Raw genomic sequence first — 10,275 nt, forward strand, 5'->3', positions numbered from 1 at the left:
TTTTTAATTGCTATGCCTTATGTTATGCAGTCTTGATAGGCAGCCCGTACTGTTAAAATTGAAATTTCTTCAAAGTTGGATAAATCTCTCACTTTGGGTTTTGTAAAGCCAAAAAGGAATTTTAGTTTCTAGCAAATAAATTACCAGGGCTGGATTGAAACGGCTAGGTAACTAGCACAGATGCATACATTATAATAACTAGATATATGGCTATCATATTGATTGGCCATAAACTGAAATTAATTCATATATTAAGAAATTATTTATTCATTTCATAAGAAAATAAGTACCTCAGTAACACATGTGCAGTGGTACTGAAAGTACATACATCCCTTGGACAACTTCTGTCTAGCTATGAAGAAATGCTATTTTATTTTTCTAAGTCAAACAGGTAGCTAAAACGTTCTGCTAACTGTATGGTGACTTTTTTAAACTAACTGCCCATAACTGCTAGTTTGTGTAGCTTGTAATTGTGGGCATCAACTGGTACTCCTAGTTAGTAGTGATACTAGCTAGCTATCAGCTAACTATAAACTTTATGCAGTTAGGCATGCAAAACTACTAGAAAAGCTATAGACACTGAATTCAATGTCTGCATTATACAGACATTGTATTAATGCTTATTTATGAATTTGCATAGCATATGAATAGCTAAAACCTCCTGATCAGGCTAGAGCTGGCCTAAATCAAAATCACAATGCATCCTCATTTTACAAAACTTTTGTCATAATTTCCCTCTTAATTTCCCTGTTGTTTTGAGAGAAATGACTAAATAAATCAGCTACATAAAGGGGGTAAACAGACTTGAACAGGGTGTTGTTTTTGGGTTAAACTTGTCTTCTGTACCCCATTCCAGCTTTCTGAGAATTTCACATCAAACGAGATCGGTGCATGGTCGGCCGCAACCAGATCGCCAGCAGGGTCCCTGCCCGGATCTTGTATTCCCGGGAGGAGCTCCTGAAGCTCCAATGTCTGGTCACTACACCACCAGATGTCCCGGATGAAATTCGTAGGAGGAGAGGTAGGCAGGGTGATTTACAAACAAGTTTCAACTTTTAACTTTAGAAACTGATGTGTTTTAGGTGTAATTTATTGTGTTTACTTTGTTTCACCATTTATTGTTTATGCTGAGCTGTGGAGGCTATAACTCGTTAAATCTTGTTTGTGGAATTTCAGAGCAAGGCAGGAGAACGGAAACACGGAGAATCATCAGCTGTGTTTCCTTCAGTGAAGATGTCAACCTTCACAAGGCGGAGACTGCATGGAAGCCATCGGTTAAGAAGAACTGGGGGGAGCAGGACCCCGAGATGGCCGTGACCCAGGAGATGTTCGGCAGAATGCGCGGCATCCTGAACAAACTGACACTTGAGAAGTTTGAGCAGTTGATGAAGCAAGTCGCTGAGCTCTCCTTGAACACCGAGGATCGTCTTGAGGGCATTGGCAACATCATCTTTGAGAAGGCAATTTCTGAACCCAAATTTGCCGGCACATATGCCAAGATGTGCCACTGCCTTAAGGAGGTGAGTGTGTCTAATATTATGCATTGAAGAAGGAAGAAGCCACGTGCTGTCTTGTCTTGTATAAGCTTTGCTGCCGTGTGTTCCTTCAGTAGGTTCTGGGATAAACCCAAAGGTGTTCCTTCCTAAAAATCCTTTTTTCCATCTCAGATCACTGTGCCCTGCCGTGACGATCCATCAAAGAACCTAAAATTCCATCTGCTGATGCTTCATCTTTGCCGCAAGGAGTTTATCAAGTTCCATGACAATGCAACAACATCTGCAGAGAACCAACAGGATCCCAGCACGGCTGCTACGGTAACCACGGGTGATGTGTGGATGACAGTGTGGGGACACGTTCTGACTTTAGTGCAAGCAGTCACACAGACCAGGGTACTCACAACATGTGGTTTGCAAATAAAAATAAACTGTTGTACTGAGATGTTTCCTCTTGACTGCCCCATTCTTCATCCAGGACAACAAGAGGCAGCATCTGAAGAAGTCATCTGAAGATGTCGCCCAACGCTGGCGGGCAGTGGGCAACATGAAGTTCCTTGGGGAACTATTCAAGCTCGACATGGTGAAGGATGTCATCATTCATGGTTGCATTGCCGTGTTTCTCGACACCAAGAGCCAGGAGACATTGGAGTGCCTCTGCTGCCTGATTACCACCACTGGCCCAGTCCTGGACTGCGAGAACATCAAGGTATTATACTGCATGGCTATAGCTAAAGCTTATACTTATTGTATAAAACACAGGCATGTTCACTCTGCCTTCTGTATCTGCAGCCCCGAATGGATGGGTACTTCATTCAAATGGAGAGTATCCTGAAGGAGGGGAAGACCACGTCCAGAATCCGTTTTATGTTGCAAGATGTGATGGACCTGAGACAAGTAACACACCTCTTGACCTCAGTTCTAACCTTCAGTTCACCATTTAGAAATACTCTACCCTTCCTTGCTCTCTTCTGCTTCTTTACTATCCTCATCATTTTTTCCATCCTGTCAACTCTTAATTTTTCATATCAATCCCATTTCCACTTCTTAGGTTAGTACAGAAGGATAAGCTAACAGGTACCCATCTTCTTTTCCTGTGTGTTACAGAACAACTGGGTCTCCCGGAGGGGTGAACGGGGCCCAAAAACCATCAGTCAGGTCCATGAAGAAACCAACCTGGAGAACCAGCTGGAGGTTATCACGGTGCTTTATCTCAAATGCCTTCATACTCAATCTCATGCTACACAGTGTTGCGTTAGCTTCATCTTTGTGAACCCAATTAATACCATATGCTACCAAATAGCAAGATTGGATGAAGGTGGCTAGTGCACTGGTGGGCATCATCACTGACTGAAATATGCAGTCAGCCAGATAATAATATAATATTTCATGTTGATAGATAATATTTGTGGATAGAACATGAGGGTTTAGCTGGCCAAATTATTAGCCAACATGTTAGGCCTATATATTGTGATAATTTTAGAATGAATGAACTACATAAATTGTCTTATGTAACACATGGCAACTGTTGGTAGCTCTTATATAGTTAGCTAATAGGCTTTAAAAAATTACGTGTGTAATACGATTGTGCACACCAGCTCGCTGTAATTAACACTAGAAACGCGTCTGGGTAGCTAGCTACCCACCAACATTACAAAACCTAGGTAGTAGTACACAACTTTACAAGTAAATTTGGGTAGCTGTGATATCAAACAAATAGCTATCTAGTCAACAGTTGCCAAAATCCATTTCTTAAATCAAAATGACAATATTTATGTACTGTTCCACCACTCGTCCTGTTTTTCACAAAATTTAGGAAATACACCTCCCTCTTCTCTTGCTTTTGAGTATTACAATCCAAAATAATAAGCTTGTTTTCAAAAGGGGCAAACACTTCTTGCTGGGAGCTGGGGCAGGTACACCAAATTGGGTTAAATGTCCTTGCCTGTTGTGCCCTACCCAGACCCCTGAGATGTTTGGTCCTGGAATCTCATTGCAGGTCCAGAGCAATGAAACACAGAAAATCATCAGCGGTGTTTCATTCAGCATGGACGTGAAGCTCCACAAGGTGGACAATGCCTGGAGGCCCTCTATTAAGAACATCAAGGTGGAGCAGGACGCAGAGACCGCAGAGACCCATGAGCTGTTTGGCCGAATGCGCAGCATCCTCAACAAGCTGACGCCAGATAAGTTTGAGCAGCTCATGAAGCAAGTCACTGAGCTCTCCATGACCACCGAGGATCGCCTTGAGGGCATTGGTAGCATGATATTTGAGAAAGCCATTTGCGAGCTGAAATTCACCAGCACCTATGCAAAGATGTGCCAGTGCCTTAAGGAGGTGAGTACACCAGTCTTGTCTATGCTATATGCTTTAGAGCTTGCCTATACTAACAGATAGGCCTTTACTTCTAAAGGGGTGCCATAGTCTCATACTTGATTCCTCAGCAGGTTCTGGAATCTGATTTTTTCTTTTCTGTCTCTCAGCTCACTGTCCCCTGCAATGATGATCCGGCAGTCAACCTGAATTTCCGGTTGCTGATGCTCCATCTCTGTCGGAAGGAGTTTTTTAAGGTTAATGGAGACGGCAAGATGCTGGAGAAGGAATGGCAGAACCTGAATGCTACTGACATGGTAACCACTGGTGGAGTTGTGTAAATGGACTTTAGAGCATTGTTCGGAACCAAGGATATCGATGGTTTTGTAATGGGAATGGAAAGGGGGTATGGACTGGGTAAGAGCATTGCCTGTCTGGATCAAATCATTTGCATGCTCCAATCACCTAGTAAATGGACAAAGTCAATGATAAGCAGAAGGTGCATGTTCCCAGTCTAGTAGTCACATAAATTGAAATGAGCAGTTTCAAATGTCTTTGTGTGCTTTACTGATGTTGCCTCCTCTTTCTCTGACCTCAATTTCCTCACCCACCTCATCCTGTGTCCAGGAGGAAGGGAGGCAGCATTTGAAGGAGGAGCTTGGCACCAAAGTCATCGCCCACCGCCAGCGGGCAGTGGGCAGCATGAGGCTCCTTGGGGAACTGTTCAAGCTCGACATGGTGAGGGACGTTGTCATCCTTGGGTGCATCGTCACCTTTCTGGACACCCAGAGCGAGGTGGCATTGGAGTGCACTTGCTGCCTGATCACCACCACTGGCTTGATCCTGGACTGTGAGAACGTCAAGGTATTGTATTACATAGCTAACTCTCTAATGCATGAACACTTGTTGTATACACACCCAGAAACGCATGCATGTTCACTCTTGCCTTCTGTATCTGCAGCCTCAATTGGACGGGTGTTTCAGCAAGCTGAAGCAGATCTTAAATGAGGGGAAGACCACCTCCCGAATCCGCTTCATGCTAGAAGATGTGATGGATCTGAGACAGGTAACACGCCTCTTGTCCTCAGTTGCAGCTCTCAGTTCATGGGTGTTTATAAATCATTTCCTTCCTTCTTTTTCGCCTGCCTGTGAGTGTCATAATTTCTTACCATTTTGTCATCTCTACCTTATCTCTCCCCCTCCCCCTCCCCCTCTCCATCTCTTCAGTAGTAATGGAGGATTAGGTAACAGCTTCTCTTCTCTTTACATATTTCAGAATAACTGGGTCCCCAGGAGGGATGAACAGGTGCCTAAAACCATCAACCAGGTCCACCTAGAGGCCGAGCTTGAGAACCAGTTGGAAATAAGGAAGGTTGAGGAGAGCAGGAACACCGCCCCTGTGACAACCGATTATGCCCCCACCAACATCCACAATGAATCAGAGCCAGCTGTGCAGGAAATTGACACCAAGCCAGCTGTGCAGGAAATGGAGGCCGAGCCAGCTGTGGAGATTGACACTGAGCCAGCTGTGCAGGAAATTAACACTGAGCCAGCTGTGCAGGAGATTGACACTGAGCCAGCTGTGCAGGAAATTGACGTCAAGCCAGCTGTGCAGGAAATTGACGTCGAGCCAGCTGTGCAGGAAACTGTCATCGAGCCAGCTGTGCAGGAGATTGACATCGAGCCAGCTGTGCAGGAAATTGACGTCAAGCCAGCTGTGCAGGAAACTGTCATCGAGCCAGCTGTGCAGGAAACTGTCATCGAGCCAGCTGTGCAGGACACCGAGCCAGCTGTGCAGGAGATTGACATCGAGCCAACTGTGCAGGAGATTGACATCGAGCCAACTGTGCAGGAAATTAACACTGAGCCAGCTGTGCAGGAGATTGACACTGAGCCAGCTGTGCAGGAAATTGACGTCGAGCCAGCTGTGCAGGAAACTGTCATCGAGCCAACTGTGCAGGAGATTGACATCGAGCCAACTGTGCAGGAAATTAACACTGAGCCAGCTGTGCAGGAGATTGACACTGAGCCAGCTGTGCAGGAAATTGACGTCGAACCAGCTGTGCAGGAAACTGTCATCGAGCCAGCTGTGCAGGAGATTGACATCGAGACAGCTGTGCAGGAAATTGACGTCAAGCCAGCTGTGCAGGAAACTGTCATCGAGCCAGCTGTGCAGGAGATTGACACCGAGCCAGCTGTGCAGGAGAATGACACCGAGCCAGCTGTGCAGGAGATTGACATCGAACCAGCTGTGCAGGAAACTGTCATCGAGCCAGCTGTGCAGGAGATTGACATCGAGCCAGCTGTGCAGGAAACTGTCATTGAGCCAGATGTGCAGGACACCGAGCCAGCTGTGCAGGAGATTGACATCGAGCCAGCTGTGCAGGAGAATGACACCGAGCCAGCTGTGCAGGAAACTGTCATCGAGCCAGCTGTGCAGGACACCGAGCCAGCTGTGCAGGAAATTGACACTGAGCCAGCTGTGCAGGAGAATGACACCAAGCCAGCTGTGCAGGAAATTGACACTGAGCCAGCTGTGCAGGAGAATGACACCGAGCCAGCTGTGCAGGAGAATGTCATCAAGCCAGCTGTTGAGAATGACACCAAGCCAGCTGTGGAGAATGACACCAAGCCAGCTGTGGAGGGGAATGACACCGAGCTAGCTGTGGAAATTGACATCGAGCCAGCTGTGCAGGAGATTGTCATCAAGCCAGCTGTGGCAATTGACACCGAGCCAGCTGTGGAGAATGACACCGAGCCAGCTGTGGAGAATGACACCGAGCCAGCTGTGGAGGGGAATGACACCGAGCCAGCTGTGGCAATTGACACCGAGCCAGCTGTGAAAGAGGACACGGTGTCCGCTAACTTCACCACCGTGGACACCAGTCAGTCCTGTGAGATCCCCAAGGTGAGAACAGAACCTCATTTTAGAATATTCATATAAAAGCAGAAAATTTTCAGAATTTATGTTACTGAAGAAGCTGCTTTCCTGTGTGCACAGCTCATAGATGAACGTACCTTCTAGTTTAAGGTCTTAATTAGGTCCTCCTTGTTCAATGACACTGACACAATGACATACTGATTACGGAGCTGGGGCAAGGTTAACAGGGATTTAGGCCCCTCAGCCCTCTGAGATGTTTGGTCCTGGAATCTCATTGCAGGTCCAGAACAGTGGAACACACAAAATCATCAGCGGTGTTTCATTTAGCAAGGATGTGAAGCTCCACAAGGTGGAAAACGCCTGGAGGCCTTCAATTAAAAAAGACAAGGTTGAGCAGGACCCTGAGAAGACCGTGACTCAGGAGCTGTTTCGTCGAATGCGCAGCATCCTCAACAAGCTGACGCCGGAGAAGTTTGAGCAGCTGGTCAATCAGGTGGCCGAGCTCAACATTGACACCACGGAACGCCTCCAGGGCGTTGTCGACATCGTTTTCGAGAAGGCCATCTTCGAGCCCAAGTTTGCCAGCACTTATGCCAAGATGTGCCACCGCCTTAAGGAGGTGAGTCAGCCCATGTCTGACCAGTATCATTCATCTAGACTTGATGCTGATATATTTTTATATGATGTAATGGGAAAATAAGAAGACCCATGCGATCTGTCTGTATGGACTTTCGCAAACCTTTTCCGACTGTCCAGTGTCATCAGCAGAATCCTGGATCTAAACATGGGTCTGGTGTCCTTTCTCCCTCAGCTCAATGCCCCCCTCAACGACTGCCTGGAAGCCACTCTTAATTTCCATCTGGCGATTCTGAATCGCTGCTGGGTGGAGTTTGATCTGGTCAATGAGCGCGCTCTGCGACCGAAAGAGGAGCTTGAGGCTAACGTCGCCGCCAGCCACCGGCGCTCGCTCGGGAACGTGAAGTTCCTGGGCGAGCTGTTCAACCTGGAGATGGCAGAGGAGTTCCTAATGCACAGGTGCATTACCACTCTGCTGGACAACCAGGGTGAGAAGGCACTTGAGTGCCTGTGCTGTCTGCTGTCCACCATCGGCAGGAACCTGGATTGGGATAAAAACAAGGTACCGCAGAGCATGGCCGTAGCTCTCTCAAAAATGAAATCTACACACACACACATGGACACACACATACTCTAACTGTCCATCTCCTCTTTGTGTCTGCAGTGCCATATCGATAAGTACTTGCGTAAAATGGAGCAGATCCTGAAGGAGGGAAAGACCTCATCCAGAATCCGTTTCATGCTGCAAGATTTAATGGACCTGCGACAGGTACTGACCCCCCCTTTATTGAACCCCACCCCTAATTATCTCTGCTCCACCCCACTTGTGTTCAGTCCCGCTCTTCTCTATTTGACTTTTCATTTCCTTCCACCTGTCATTCATTGAGGCGACTGTGATGTCTTCGACAGTTAAGTTAAGCAACAACTCACCTAAGTACTTTGGTTAATAATGCAGCTACTGTCATACCTATATTTGTTTACCCTTTCTATTTTAATCTCTTGGGCAACACTGTATGTATCTACCTGTGGAAGATTACACAGCAAATATCTGATTTGTCCTTCCCCCTCCCAGAATAAATGGGCCCCTAAGAACAGTAACCAGGGGCCCAAAACCATCAGCCAGGTCCACAGTGATGCCCAGCTGGAGACCCAGCAGGAGAGGTCCAAGGTGGAGCAGCAGCTCCGAGCCAAGGCGAACAACTGGGACCCCAGGTGCCGTGCTGGAGAACAGCAATGGAGCCATGGGGAACGCCAGGACCGCGGTAGAGGGGAACGCTGGAACCGTGGGGAACACCAAGGCCACGGTAGAGAACAGCAATGGAACCGCGGAGAACGCCGGGACTGTGGAGGAGAGGAACGCTGGGGTCGTGTGGAACGGCAGGACCGTAGAGGCGAGGAACGCTGGAACCGTGGACAACACCAGTTCTACGGTAGAGAGCATCAGTGGAACCGCGAAGAACGTCTGGACCGTGGAGGAGAGGGACACTGCAACCGTGGGCAACAGCAATACTACGGTAGAGAACAGCAGTGGAACTGCGGAGAACGTCTGGACCGTGGAGGAGAGGGACACTGCAACCGTGGGCAACAGCAATACTACGGTAGAGAACAGCAGTGGAGCCGCGGAGAACATCTGGACCGTGGAGGAGAGGGACACTGCAACCGTGGGCAACAGCAATACTACGGTAGAGAACAGCAGTGGAACCGTGGAGAACGCCGGGATCGTGGAGGAGAGGAACGCTGGGGTCGTGTGGAACGACAGGACCGTAGAGGAGAGGAACGCTGGGGTCGTGTGGAACGACAGGACTGTAGAGGAGAGGAACGCTGGGGTCGTGTGGAACGACAGGACTGTGGTGGAGAGGAACGCTGGGGTCATGTGGAACGTCAGGACCGTAGAAGAGAGGAACGCTGGGGTCATGGGGAACGTCAGGAGCATAGAGGAGAGGAACGCTGGGGTCGTGTGGAACGACAGGACCGTAGAGGAGAGGAACGCTGGGGTCATGTCGAACGTCAGGACCGTAGAGGAGAGGAACGCTGGGGTCGTGGGGTGCCACACCCTGCTTGGAGCCGCGATAGCCAACAGCTTGAGACCAAGGCAGTTCATAGCTCCAGGTTTAGCTATAGAGGCTGAAAGAGATGGCATTGTGGTATAATTCTCATCAATACAATTGTTGGTGTCATGTAAACAATTGCCTAATAAAAATGTTCTTGCTGAAATGTGTAGCAGTACTTATTTCTTAACTGAAGTATTTATGCTAAAAATTAGCCATAAAGGACCTTAGCTGAAACAGCTGATTCGATGATACTTCCCTGGTAACCAAGTACACATACAAACCTAACATACCATCTCATTCCAGTCATGAGGATAGAAAATGACTTAACGTTTTTGTACAGATCAGTTTTTAGTTTTTAACAGTGCAAAGTCATTTCTGCGAAATCCCTGTTTCACTCTAATGAACCCTTGTGACCAGCATTTGCTATCTCCCATCTTTCACCCAGCCAAAACCCTGAAACCAAGAGGAATGACTTCTATTCAACTCAAGTTCAGGCTTATCCGAGAAGCACTAGTGTGGATGCAGGCCTTCATTCTACCCCACCCGGTTCACCTGTCTTGCCTTTGCATCAAGACCATAAGTTAGTATCCTGATGCTTTTGTAATGGACTTGAACGAAGCCTTGAATCCACACCAGCCCATAGATAAAGAGGGCACCTCTGATTTAACGGAACATCAATCATTTAAATTAGCTGGCAACAGGGAAATGCTCCAGTTTCAACATTCCACCGTAAACAATTATTTAATGTGGTTTTCGATTACACAGGGAAGGGAGAGTGATCCCTGGGCTGAAAGTGTAGTTATGGTTGCATTCATAATATAGAAAGTATTGTTGTTAATGCATAGCTTTTCAGGCCACATACTGGAACCAAAGACCCTTGGGATGTACAAGACCAGGCTGTGGACTTAATGATGATATTTCTATGTTGACACCTCCACAGCACAGATGGAAATTAGTATG

The 10,275-nt window shown here is 47.3% G+C and overlaps 1 protein-coding gene across 1 annotated transcript; it reads left to right on the forward strand.

The window, feature by feature from the left end:
• The first annotated feature begins 799 nt into the window (after window positions 1-799).
• On the forward strand, window positions 800-9,392 carry LOC118217076. The gene is made up of 15 exons (XM_035398873.1): window positions 800-1,021; window positions 1,177-1,520; window positions 1,668-1,814; window positions 1,972-2,202; window positions 2,286-2,390; window positions 2,601-2,696; window positions 3,493-3,831; window positions 3,978-4,124; window positions 4,435-4,671; window positions 4,769-4,873; window positions 5,084-6,715; window positions 6,969-7,307; window positions 7,500-7,826; window positions 7,929-8,033; window positions 8,337-9,392. The coding sequence occupies exons 1-15, from the start codon at window positions 892-894 to the stop codon at window positions 9,390-9,392; spliced, it is 5,340 nt and encodes a 1,779-aa protein (XP_035254764.1). The 5' UTR covers window positions 800-891.
• The last annotated feature ends 883 nt before the right edge of the window (window positions 9,393-10,275 follow it).

This window comes from Anguilla anguilla, chromosome 17 (genome assembly GCF_013347855.1).
Source record: "Anguilla anguilla isolate fAngAng1 chromosome 17, fAngAng1.pri, whole genome shotgun sequence".
Lineage (NCBI taxonomy): Eukaryota > Metazoa > Chordata > Actinopteri > Anguilliformes > Anguillidae > Anguilla > Anguilla anguilla.